The following is a 13,331-nucleotide window of genomic DNA, read 5'->3' as shown; positions in this document are numbered from 1 at the left end:
AGTACAGATACTGTAGCATACACTGTACAGTAGCCAGTTAAATGCACAGTGGAGCACACAGTAGCCACTGTAGACCCACTTAAAGATATATGTTTGTAGAAAACTTGTTCGGGTTTTATCGGCAAATGTGTGGAATCTCTTTGTCCAAGAGGGCTGAAAAAGTTGTTCAAAATACTTGTAAACTAAATTAAGTCTTACCTCTGAGCATCACATCAAATACATGAGGTCAGGTACTGTATCAATGTTACAGAACCACATGGTCATGTGACTTGTCAGTGTTTCAAATACTTCAAAAAGGTTCGAAAAATTCTTAAAACCAGAGAGCTCCAAAATTATTTGTCACTGTAGTACTACTGAATACTTCAAAATTGTGATGTGTTTTTGCAGAAAGCAGATGGGAAGAGTTACTGAATGCTTATCAACTACTTAAAAAGATTCTGTAGTCTATGGGTAATTAGGTTGGGTGACTTGTCACAGAGGAATTTTTACTCAGTTCCAATATATACATTTATCCAGCTTGCAAGATAACTAATTATGCAGGTGCATTTTGTTGAACCAGGTTTGTGAAGTTAAAATACGAAGGTGTGATGTCATACAGTACATGTACACAGACAGAACTGTTCTCTTTTCCCCTCAAAATTCACATTCAATTTGAAACTTTAGAATTGAAATGTCACTAAACATCACCAATATATACCAATATACTGTATTCACATTCACTGGTATAGAGGGCATACAGGTCATAAAGGGTGTACAATGCTCAAACGATTACCAGTTCACTCTCAGCACAGCAGAGAGAGAGTGTGCTGAAGTTGTGAGTAGACAGGTACAGTAGGTGAGAAAGCACAGTCAATAACTTCATATGCCATTAAGATAAAGTTTGAACCCTAGCCAATATCTAAATAACGGAGCAAGAAATATACAGCCATAATCCTTTATTTTGGTTGTCAATGGGCACTGTGCAAATACAAGATCACACAGGTCTGTTGCTTCAAAGTTCACAAACTGGTAGAGTAGATAGAGATAATTTAAATTATTCGTACAAAGTGTAGATCTAGAAAACGGCACATGTATACCCGTAGGAATCGCAGGAAGAGTAATTGTATTACAACTTCCAGTAAATATTAAACAAGTATCCTAGGAAACCGTTTCTGATCGAATTAGGTAGAACATAAATCCACACACAAAAAAGAACGATGTAAGGCACTTTGGGTGGTATAAATTGAGAAGGGTATTGACCGAAGGGGCCCGGTTATAGAGGGCGCACAGTATTAAAAGGTTACCAGTTCATACTAGATGCGGTAGAACGAGAGTGCTAAGGTTTGTGGGGAGACAGGTAAGCGAGGGGCCAAGTATACACTAATTTCACCAGGATGCTTCGAGTAATGCAATGAGTGAACACCCTTTAACACAGGCCTACTGTATGCTGCAAAGTACTGTTTAAATCTAATACATACTGCTTTAAGATATTCGATATACCTAGAGCTTGAAAGAAAGTGAAGGTTATATAGAGGAATGGTAACCAATAAGGAAATTACCAAGTAGCTTTTGAATCTCAAATACTGTAATCAATGCAAACTTTCAGGTTTGAAATCACATCAGCAAGCCTAATAAGTAAAGTCTTATACTGTACCTGGGACTATTTTACCGTGTAAATTCTAATCTTTTAGAGGCTAGTTCATCTCTGTACAGTACATACAGTGTTGTTAGCAATGTTCAACTGATTGATGTTATAGACATCGTATGTACGGTACAGTATATGGTGCATGCATAGTATATTGTGTAAAATTATCAAATTTACAGTACCAGATACAAATTAATTAATGTCTAAATTATGTCAAAATTATATATAGTATATTGTAAAACCTACACTGGAATTCTCATTACTACAGTACACAATAAAACCTTCAGTCCTTGACAAAGACTAGGATTGGACATATTGAATACCCCGTTTTGCTCAGTGGGCACAAAGTGCTAACACGTTAAGTACTAGCCAATGTCTGTAAAGGTAGGATATGCCTGGCAGCATGCATATGTTGAATGAAGACAGCTTAAAGAGGAGTGAACTTAATTTACATTTTGTCACAAGAGTAAAAAAACTTTGTGGCCCTATTAATGATTGATGTTTACAATGTTCATTAAAATACACTTGACAAAACAAACAACAACAGTTTAGGTAAAAACCTCTGACCACTCTGCCAACGATTTTCATAATCTTTCATGATATTTGGCAGAAATTAGAGTGTGAGTACAGTTGTTGTGGGAAAATAGGGGAGTGAAGTAAATCCATTTGACTGCAAACAACTGTATTAATACCGTAGGATGGCTGGCTAGAGATGTGAAAGTCCATTGATCATATTTCAGTGGCCTGGGGAGTTTTACTTTCCAAATGTCATAAATCAAATTGATGATTACTTAAAATGCATTTTAATTCGCCAGCCTTCCACTTTTTATTATAAACATGAGGTCAATCAATGAACGTAAATTTGAGATGAACAAAAACGACTTCTCCTAGTCTTCTGAGCCTAAGTTAGCTATAACATATAGCTCACCATTGTAAATTTTTTCCTGCCATAGTTAGTAGAAAAAAAACATTGTTTCACTTTCAGGGGTTTTCAACTAACATACACACAAATGCATGCGCACACACACACATGTATGTACATGCACATCCATGTGCCATATGAGCATAGGCGTAGGAGGCGTGAAAATTCGGGCAATTTGCTGAGAATTTTTCGGGCACGTACTGAAAGAATGATTGTATGTTATTGGCATGCAATGTCATAACCGATGCAAGCCTTTTTTACAGCCCCCCAAATCAAATTGGGCTCCTACGCCTATGCATATGAGGCACCCAAAATCAAGATGAGGGGGGGGGGGCTGTGGCACCAATCAAAAGTTGGTAATTTAATTTTTGAGAGTGAGTTAGATGGTTGTAACAAAACTTACATGTCCCTATACTGGTCAAAGGCATTGTTGGCTTCTACCTCCAGTTTGCGTAACTTCTCTGATGGCATGGCACCATCCTTCAAAGGGGGGTCGTATTGGTTGGTCCATGGTGACCTACGAGGAGTGGAAAAAGACGAAAGGAGTTAATGGACTGCACATTAGGAGAACAACCACATTGTTCATTGTTCATGTATGTAGTTATTTTCAGTGTCCCAAGCAACCATTAACCCTAAAACTCCTTGAAATCTACCAGTACAGGTAAGTATAAAAGTAGTCTCATAGTGTTTTTATTAACATAGAAAAAGAAATAAACTGTTGGCTTACTACTATAACAAGAAAACGGTTGCACCTGTGTGTATTTATAAGGAAAGCACTTTAAAGCACTTCATCCCACAAAAACAAAGTTCAGTCTGTCAGCAGTGTTTAAGGGTTAACAAATACTTGAATTTAGTCATAAACTACAGTTTTATACAGTGCTGTATTTATCTTGATATAATCTCCTACGCTGTGCTCAGTGTTTTTACACTGCAATAATATCCTATGTCTTTCCCACGGTGATGTTCAAAGCCTACTTCAGCTTAATACTCACCTACCAACAATTAGTAGTAAAATTGAAAAAAATCTACCTCATAGGTACTCTGTGGTTTAATACTATAACAAGAAAACGGTTGCACCTGTGTGTATTATAAGGAAAGCACTTTAAAGCACTTCATCCCACAAAAACAAAGTTCAGTCTGTCAGCAGTGTTTAAGGGTTAACAAATACTTGAATTTAGTCATAAACTACAGTTTTATACAGTGCTGTATTTATCTTGATATAATCTCCTACGCTGTGCTCAGTGTTTTTACACTGCAATAATATCCTATGTCTTTCCCACGGTGATGTTCAAAGCCTACTTCTGCTTAATACTCACCTACCAACAATTAGTAGTAAAATTGAAAAAAATCTACCTCGTAGGTACTCTGTGGTTACAGGAACACTACAAAAATCAAGGCCATTTATTGGCATGAAGGTATTCGGTAAGTTTTGTGGACGTCTTCAATGTTTCCTGTTAATGTCTGTTTACATGTTTTGCATTCCCAACTTTTTCGCAAGGTTTATTGTTAAATACACTCCGACTTCAAATAATTTTTATGAAGAAATGTGAAGAACCTTTGATGAAATACTGACCTGAAAGAATCTCCATCTCTGTTATAATCACATAGTAAGTAGTCTTTGCCCACCGTTTTGTCTCTTGCAATTTTCAATGGTTGATCAACAGAGGAAAGAAGATCTTCACACAAATCAGGCACCTGTGTTGAAACAAAGAACATACATTTGCTTTCAAAACATTCAATGTTGTTTTAGATTACATAGCAACAATAAAAAATTCCTGTCTCCTTCCTTGCACTTTCTTCCTCTTTGTGTGAGTCACTTAATGAAGTCCTACATAATTAATGACCACTGTAAAAATCTTATCAGCATCGCTAGGCCACTCCTGTTTAAACTGTTTATTTTTGGTGACCCGCATTTTCACACCTTGATCTTCTTGGCGACCCGTCAGTGGTGGGCACTGTGGCGCAATAAAGGAGTCAATATTCAAAATTGAGGAGGTAATATAAAATATATAATATTGAGGAGGTAATATAAAATATTATATGATCAAGGCCTACAGGGTGCTCAGTAACTTGTAACATGGCGATTTTATGTTTTGCAATTTCTGTGAATTTTTTTTCCACACTTTTATCACAAATATTCAACAAAATTTTCCCCAAAGTTTCCCCACCCCTACCAAATTTATTGGTCAGTGCCCCTAGCAGGATCACAAACCCCCCCCTCCCCCCATGGCACTAGGCAACATTTTAAAGTAAGATTTTTTTTTTTTCAATTTGCATAAAAATCAAGTCATAGATGTTTGACTCTGATCATTTTACAAAAACAGATATATATTATAATAGCAATGCTCTTGTATTGGTGGTTACAGTACACAGCTTTTTAGTTTGTTGCTGAAAGTGAAACATCAAAAATTGATCACAACTTGTTCTTGTCAGTTAACTTCCTTGTGCAATATTGATACATGTCTAGTACAGTACAGTAGTTCCGTACTTACTGTCCAGTCAATGAACTCACTGAATAGTACTAAGTATTAAAGGTAAGCAGAGGATGGCCTGCTTGTTAGGATCACAAAGATACTGTAGGTTGTCCTTTCTAGGCACTCGACCTGGGAGCTTCAGTGACTGGGTCACCCGACAGAGCCCCACCCTTGCCCACCGATGCTGAGAATGCATGACAACGTACAGTAACTTGGACTATGGCTACTGTAGCTCTGCAAACTGTCTAAGTACAGGTTAACTTTTGCAATGTCTGGAAGTGTCCAGAGACCCACTGTAAAATATTCCAACAGGAGAGGGCTTTCACTAGACGTGGTCGGTCATAGGAGGATATACAGCGTTATAAGGTTACTGTCCCTCTAGACATAGGAGAGGGCTTTCACCGGACGTGGTCGGTCATAGGGGGATAAACCGCTTTATAAGGTTACTGTCCCTCTAGCTTGAAGGATTGAGAGTGCTGTGGTTGTGAGGAGACAGGGTATCAAGTGAGGGGCAAAGTAACATTATCACAAGCCACTGTTTATGGAACCATCACACTAACATGCAGTGATGTATGTGATCTGTTCGTTGGACTAGGTCATGTGGTAGATAGAAAAGTACCGTCAAGTTGTATATATCTACTAGATGATTGTACAGTATCCATATCATTTCCTGTAGTACTGTACTGTATATTAGCAAAAGGGGAACTACAAAATTCTGAAGTAGGCAAGCAAACACTGCACCCTAAATGATCCCATTTAAGTACTAGTCGAAACCAGTCTCAAAATCTCGACATGCACTCCTCTAGCAAGAGAGCCTTGAGGTTTGCAAAACAGCGGGAAATCCCCTCTAGATGTTTAAGCATGTATGGTGCCTACTGTACTAGAGATCTGCATGCGGTGCAATGCATGCCTATGTCATCAATAATCATTTTCCATTTCAATCAAATTCCCATACACAGTGAACTTACTGTACAATGTTTGTCATTTGAACTTGACCTTGGTGTACAGCCAGAATATGTTAACTGAAGTGATAATGTACATACCAGAAAAGCAGCATAATTATGTGAAGTATGATTAAAATCAAAGTTAATAATATATATTTCCAAATTTTATATTTCTTTCTTTCCTTTTTGTCTTTTCAGAATATAGAACTCAAATCATTTACTATACTGTAGTTTAGAATTAAACAACAAAAATCTTATTGAAGTTCCCTTAATTTTGATGGGATTCAAGTTGCTGAATGATCATGAATCTGCCGGGCTGTGGTATATAGACAGGGCACAGTAACATGTTCAAACAGGGCACAAAGCTGTTAAGTAAAAGACACCCATTACCTATGGTGTAGATATCCCAAAGGTCATACTGTTAAGTGTACATAAAATGTGTAGTAGATAAAGATCTAAGAACTAACATTCAAAAACCATTTGTTATAATACTACAGTCTACACCAGTTGTAAGTCTACATGCATGTATTAAACCAGCTTAAACCAACGTAAGTACTGTTCAATCTAAATACTGCAGCCTGATTAGACACAGCTGGTGTCATTTCATAGCACCGCTAACAGTATTTAAATTTTGCACACAGTCAGTCATAGATCTGGAGACCTTCAACACCTCTCTAGAGTTCTCATCCTAGAGTTAGTGTAAAGTAATTGTTTTTATGTTTTTCCTTCACCTGCCTGTGACTGAGTCATTAGACTAAATGGATGAGTCACAAACCGTAAAAACAAAAAACAAAGTATAAAATCCACGGTATATGCTGTGACTATACTGCAGAATGCCGCTTAATTCAAGAATAATTTAGAAGACAGTGTTTTTGTCTTTGGTTAGAACACTCACAAAAGAAATGAAAACCAAGGATTACTGACACATTTAAATATAAATATATTGATTTTACAGTTGTTACCATAGAGGCTAGATCTGGGCTTTTTTTTTTCTGTTAAAAATGTTAGTGACTGATGCAATCACATTGTCTCACCAAACCTATATGTAGGTCTTGTTAAAGTACATGTAAAGGTATTCTCTGATAATGAAACCAATGTGCTGGGAAATTTATAACTGACAGACTAGTGATTAACTTTCATGTACTTGGCAGTTTCAATGGCTCTAAACTTTGCCTCTTTATGAAATGTACAGTTTAAAAAAAATACAAACTTGCTATACATCTTTGCACTTTCATTAATTTGCATAGCATTTTGAGATGTGTAAACCCTCTGGCATGGTGCATTAAATAGCCACACGTATGTACATCCTTGGCGAGTGACTCTTTGCCACTATCACTGGTCACTTCCGACTGTTTCGCATCATAAGGCCTAAAATCACATTGGGTAGGAATAGTACAGTACCTAGTACTGTAATCCCCAGAGATACTAGCCAATCAATCCCCAGGGATTATATTGATTATAGTTACCCCCCCCCCCCCACAAAACAAAAACAAAATAACAGAAAAGTTTTGGATAATCTCAACATGTTGTACGACAGAAGACACTGGAAGAAAACAAAATATCCCAGTTCGAAAAATAACAAGAGGCACAAAATGAATTTGATTTGTTGCAGACCCAAACATTGCTACCAGTCCAGGATGTGTTAAGACCAATTTTAATTTGTGAGCAATGACCTACACTAAATATTTCCTCAGATGCAATGTCACAAAACTCAATGGGGAAAAATATATACAGTATATACTGCATAAGACTTTTATGGCCACAAAAGGACATGTTTACAATACAGTGAATACACTACAAATTATTTGAAGAAAATTGGCAATTGACGTCATCTAAGGGTGCTCTGGTGTTCAAAGGTAAAATGTACTGTGTACATAATCAAGTTCATTAATTAGAATTTATAAAACAATGGATAAACATTTAGGCCTGCAATGAATAACCATAATCATCATCATAATCTCATTAGTCATGAAGGAGCATTTCCAGAGATCAAGTACATTGTATACATGTATTTGAAATCTGAACATCTTGAAAACCTCAATAGACATAGAAACATTAAATATCGATACCACTGAATTTTTTTCTCAAAATTATACCCTTTCATATTTTTCGTTGTTGCTTTTTTATCTTCCCCTTGGATGAATGACAAATCAAGACCTCAGGCGTACTGGCTTAAGTCATCCTATGAATACCACTAACGATACGGTATTAGCTGGGTTAACGATACTGTATTAGCTGGGTATTAGCTAGGTTAATGTTACAGTATTAACCGGGTATTAGCTGGGATACGGTTTTAGGGTTACTGTAAAAGCACAGAACCTCACTGCTGTACACACACACATGACAAAATTTCAACATTATTTAACCATTCGTCAAATTTGCAAACAATGGGGTTACAAGACAATGGCGACCAAACTTTAATACAGCTTCCTTCATACCGATCATAGTATGCATGGTAAAGCAGAATAAAACTATTGTGACCTCAAAAATGCTTTATTCCCTCTATATATAGTGCTGATAGTAATTTGTGACTATATTTGGGAATGAAATCAACCATGCATAACCAACTGCAAGTTCAGATGTTCAAATAGTTTCTACAATCAGCAAATACACAATGCTATGTACAGTATTGTGCTGAACTGTACATAGGCAATATACTGTAGTTAAAAGTGCATGTGTACTTTATACTGAGCGACTGTGAACGGTCAAATCTGAATAGTGCCACTAAGTGGTGATCCAGAAGGGTTCTAAACCAAGCTAACATGACCAAACAATAATTGCCATACATGTTTAGTTGACATCAGGCCTTAGAATTTTAAACTTTTAGTCAATTGCTAAGGAAATGCCAGTGTATAAAATGAGTAGTTAGTTGGCTATAATCAATTTCCCACTTTTCCTTTCTTTACAGTATTAAATTTCATTTTATTAAGTAACTTTCATTTTGCACTGGCAGCAAAGAATGCCAATCTTTTCTACTGCCAAGTTTAACTGGGAATATCAAGTCAATAGCCCAAACTTTGATGTGTGGACCCCTCAGTATTCAAAGTGGGGGTCTGGACCGCATTTTAGGGTTGGCAGAAAATTCAGAAGAGAAATACAATTGCAGATGTTTGTGGGAAAAAAGTGGAAAAATCATGAGCACAAAATGACTAAGCACCATTAACCACATAACTGGTCAACAGGGTGGGGGGAGGGGGAAGGGTATACCAAGATGATGAAAATTAAAACTGGGGTCAACAAGATCAAATTTGAAACCAGGGAAGAATACTAAGTTCAGGAAAAACTACCATAATTCTTTGGCCTTTCCTGAAAAATATCTAAAAAGCCATTATTGTCCCTTAATTCCCATTTTGGGAGTGACTAAAACAAACCCCTACCTCTACCCCTTTCACTCCCCCTTCTTTTCTTTCTTCCCATTTTTAGCATGTTTTACTGATTAATAGCAGAATAGATCTTCAGAAACGTACAAATATGCGAAAGCGAAAAGTAGTCTCAAATATGAAGTTCAAGTCTAGACTGCACACGCATAATTAACCATAATTTTGTGCAGCAAATCAATGAAGGCATTCATGTGTCAAACAAATTGGCTGGATTTGATATACTGTACAAAATACAAAACGACTCATACAGTAGGTATTATATTTATAATGGAATATTCCTGCTGCAGAGCCTTCTAAGTAATATGACTACTTCAGGCTGTATTTATCAAAGTGTAGAAAGTGAATATTTAAATTGGTTGTTTGGAGTGTTAATTGCATCTAGCACTTGTTGACAAAGAAACACTAAATCGATAGGATAGTGCTGGTGGTGGCCGGGAAAGGCTGGTTAGAGGGGAGGAGGAGGGGATGAGAAGGAGAGGGAAGGGGAGGGAAGGAGGAGGGAATGTTCACAATGTTGGTTTACATGTCCCTGTTATTTGGTTGCGAATTTCACACTGTCTTGTAGTTCATTTATGGACAACACTGCTTGCATACATGTACACTTAAAAACTTTTTCATAAGTATCTTTAGACTCCATGCTGTAAACTAGGGGCTAAAAAGTCTGTGACATTACACAAATTTATATAAAACTATGTTGACCTTTGTGCTTGAAACCAGAAAGCTAACCAAGGCTAGTTGATTTCTTTGTGCCATTTCGTATGAGAACAAGTTGTGATATAACATCATTCCAGAAACCAGGGCTACCAAAGTAGTTTGAAACTTTCTTGTATGTTGCACAATTAAATTGGGTTGACCTTTGTATTTGAAACCATGGACAGCAGGCTTAGATACTGTAGTCTGTGACGAAGTACATCTCAGATTGTACTTGATCACGTTGGCTCTACCAGGGTTACATTCTAGTGTAAACACAGTGACATCCAAGTGTGTTATAGGTACACCCTAAATATGTCACTCGGTTCCCCAAACCTTACCGGTTTGGGTTTTACGAACGACGATACTTACTGTACCTGTCTCCAACTCCACATCTGCACTTTCCCATCTACCTAACTACACATTAGAAATGTTTTAGCACTGCGCCCTTGCTCCCTGGGCACCGCCCACTTACACCTACTACTGCATCTACCATGTAGGAAGAAACTACACGTTTTTGTTAGCGAATTTTACGTAACAAATTTCATCTGTTCTGAAGACTTTTGGAACTTATTTAGGTAGATGAGAAAGTACAGATCTATGTGGAGTGGGAGACAGGTAAGAGAGGAGCAAAGTTAATCCCTGGTTTACGGGCCAGGCCATGTAATTGCTTACCAGATCAATTAAATCGCTAAGGTTCTTTTCTATTTGTTGTGGAGGTAATCTCCTCATCAGATCGAGGGCACAGTCCAGCTGTTGTTCTGACTGTGTAGAAAGCAAATAAAATGAAAATGAAAGAAAAAGTAGTTCAAAATGGACACATTTAAGCACAATAGAAATAGGATAAACAATCAGGCCTTGACAAACAATAAATTGAAGACCTTTTTACATAAGCAAACATGACCAACATTCTACTAGCCACTTTATAATTAATTCAATCCTTGTTAATAATGTTACAATTCAGTCAAATAATGCATGCATGCTTCTGAAAGGTCAAATCCAGTGGACTTCTTTTACTAGGATGAATGGCATTAAACACCTCAAAATATCATTTAAGTCATACTCCATTTAAACTTAATCTACCAATTAAAAGTGAAAAACAAAGAAAAAGGGTTTGATAGAACTGTACACCATTTGCCAGAAGCCATATTACCTTTAATACAAGCCAGAAGCGACACACAAGGGATTTCAAGAGAAATATGACTTTTAATGTAAATTACGATAGATTTGTACTTGTAATTTAACACTGAAAAACTTACAGGGTAGCTATAAACAATGAAAAAGACCAAAGAAATTGATGGCTAGAATAATAAAATAATATAAAAAGCTGGCACTACTGTACATCAGCATCTGATGTTAACAGAATTTTGTCATAAATATTTACTTTGGAAATTGAATTTGAGCCAAATAGATACAGTAACATGTCATAGATGCACACTTACATATAGAGTAATTGCCCCCAATGTGTAACTAGGTTTACCATTCGTCCAAATTAATCTGGATTGCCCCATTTTTGCAATGAAAATATATCTTCCCGCCCGCTTATTGGACTGTCCCATATATTCTTAAGGTCTTGGGATGTTAAAAAATATCACTGACTTTTCGATATGCCAAAAAAAATTTGCACACGTTGTATGGATCACTATACAAGACTGTTTTGGAAGTATGACATAATCGTTTTCAACACACAACATTAATGAGGGTCTCATGTTAGCCCCAAAAACTTGGTGCAGAGAGCTGTTTAACATGTGTATGTTTTACGGGATGTTACGATATTCCCTCCCCTAGAACAATCCACTCCCCCCACCCAGGATGCATTGCCCCTTTTCAAACACAGAAATGTGGTAAACTTATGTGTAACCTGTGACATTACATCTGTTTACAACTATCAATATCTTACATTCACAAACAATGCATAGTAACTAAATACAAATTTCACAAGGGCACTTACTTTATGCTCTACTTTTCAAAAAAGAAAGAGCTACTACCTCTGCACTATTCTATTCAATTAAGGCATATTAAATATGAAGATGGGCTGGCTTAGGCCTGAACTATTCAGTAAGGTACTTGAGGACTTGCTACATTTATAGGATTTTAGGAACAAATCTCAAATGCAACCAGTTGGCACTAGTAGAGACTGTCTGTGTTGTGGGTTAAGGCTACTATTTGTGGTTACTTTTATAGTATAGGTCTCATAACCCATAGCAATAACCATATTCAGTTTAGACCAAGACATACCAAGTCTTCGAAGTTAGAGCATGGGCTAGCCTAACATGATAGAATATGGTAAATTACACATGATCCCTGCATTGATAGACAGTGTAGTTGTATTTGTTTGTCAAGTTAGAAGTTCCACTTTTTCAATCGGAATTTTAATCTGCAAAGCCTTAAAGAAAACTGCCAAAGTTCCCACGGTGAGACTAAGAAACATCAATTTGTATACTGAGACACTTTTGGTGGATTATTTCACCAATTCAGCGTAGTGGACTTCAAGGCATGCACAAAATTTGTCCTTGCTTCGTGCAGTTCAACTTCCAACTGTTACAACTTAAGTAGCCTATAATTCTCTCTATTAAAGGCGGAATTCGGTTCAACCTTCGATGAAACACATCGCAAAGGGTAGAACTAAACAGATGAGCAAAATCACAAGACCATCACCACCGCTATCCTTTACGAGAACATTAAGGCCCTTACTACGCGAATTTTGTGTATAGGCTAACATCATATTTATTACTACTGGCCTAGCCTATGTGAGTAGTGTCAAAGCGCAAAAATGATATAACATTGTGGATTTTGGCCAACGTTTGTCTTAATGGCAATGATTATGTAACTATAATGAACTTGTTCAACGTACTGTAGGCGTTGCTACTAACGCTAGGCTACGCCTTCTCACGGTGAACACCTTACATGTGAAAGGATGTATGCAATGCGCAGATACTAGTAGTAGTAATGTAGTATATACTAGTACTGTAGCAAGCATAGGCTAGGCCTGACTGATAGTGTTAGGCTGATACAGTTACAAGCAATAAGTTAGGCTAGGTAATGGTTAAGTAAGAGAACACGGAAGAAAGCAAAGATAATATCAGCTTATTCTGCCCAAATCGTATGAAAGGCCATAAATGATGTCTGAAAAGTACCATTTTCTCTGGTTATGTAATCGGGATCGAACGAAGTTCTTAACAGAGATAAAACTGGTGAAACGATTCAGATTGTGGTTGTAAATCCACCTCCCTAGTCTCACTTCCGCTGTTCCGGGCAATTTGTGTGTGCAATGTTAGGCCGCTCGAAATAACCTTT

At 37.0% G+C, this 13,331-nt stretch overlaps 1 protein-coding gene across 2 annotated transcripts in view; it reads right to left on the bottom strand.

Moving 5' to 3' along the window:
• Positions 1–13,331, bottom strand: part of LOC139976490 (F-actin-capping protein subunit beta isoforms 1 and 2-like) — a 22,192-nt gene extending 8,861 nt beyond the window's left edge. Inside the window, exons 1-4 of one of the 2 annotated variants that reach the window (XM_071985284.1) lie at positions 13,172–13,331; positions 10,710–10,799; positions 4,120–4,241; positions 2,950–3,063 (exon numbers count right to left, since the gene is read on the bottom strand). In XM_071985284.1, coding sequence (XP_071841385.1) covers positions 2,950–3,063; positions 4,120–4,241; positions 10,710–10,799; positions 13,172–13,174 — 329 coding nt within the window. In that variant the 5' untranslated portion in view covers positions 13,175–13,331. Of the gene's footprint in view, positions 1–2,949; positions 3,064–4,119; positions 4,242–10,709; positions 10,800–12,888; positions 13,030–13,171 lie in introns of those variants that run through there. The other variant, XM_071985283.1, reaches the window with a different exon arrangement.

This window comes from Apostichopus japonicus, chromosome 11, assembly GCF_037975245.1.
Source record: "Apostichopus japonicus isolate 1M-3 chromosome 11, ASM3797524v1, whole genome shotgun sequence".
NCBI classification, from domain to species: Eukaryota; Metazoa; Echinodermata; class Holothuroidea; order Aspidochirotida; family Stichopodidae; genus Apostichopus; species Apostichopus japonicus.
Note: the sequence above shows the minus strand (reverse complement) of the source record. Positions and strands in the feature narration are given on the sequence as shown.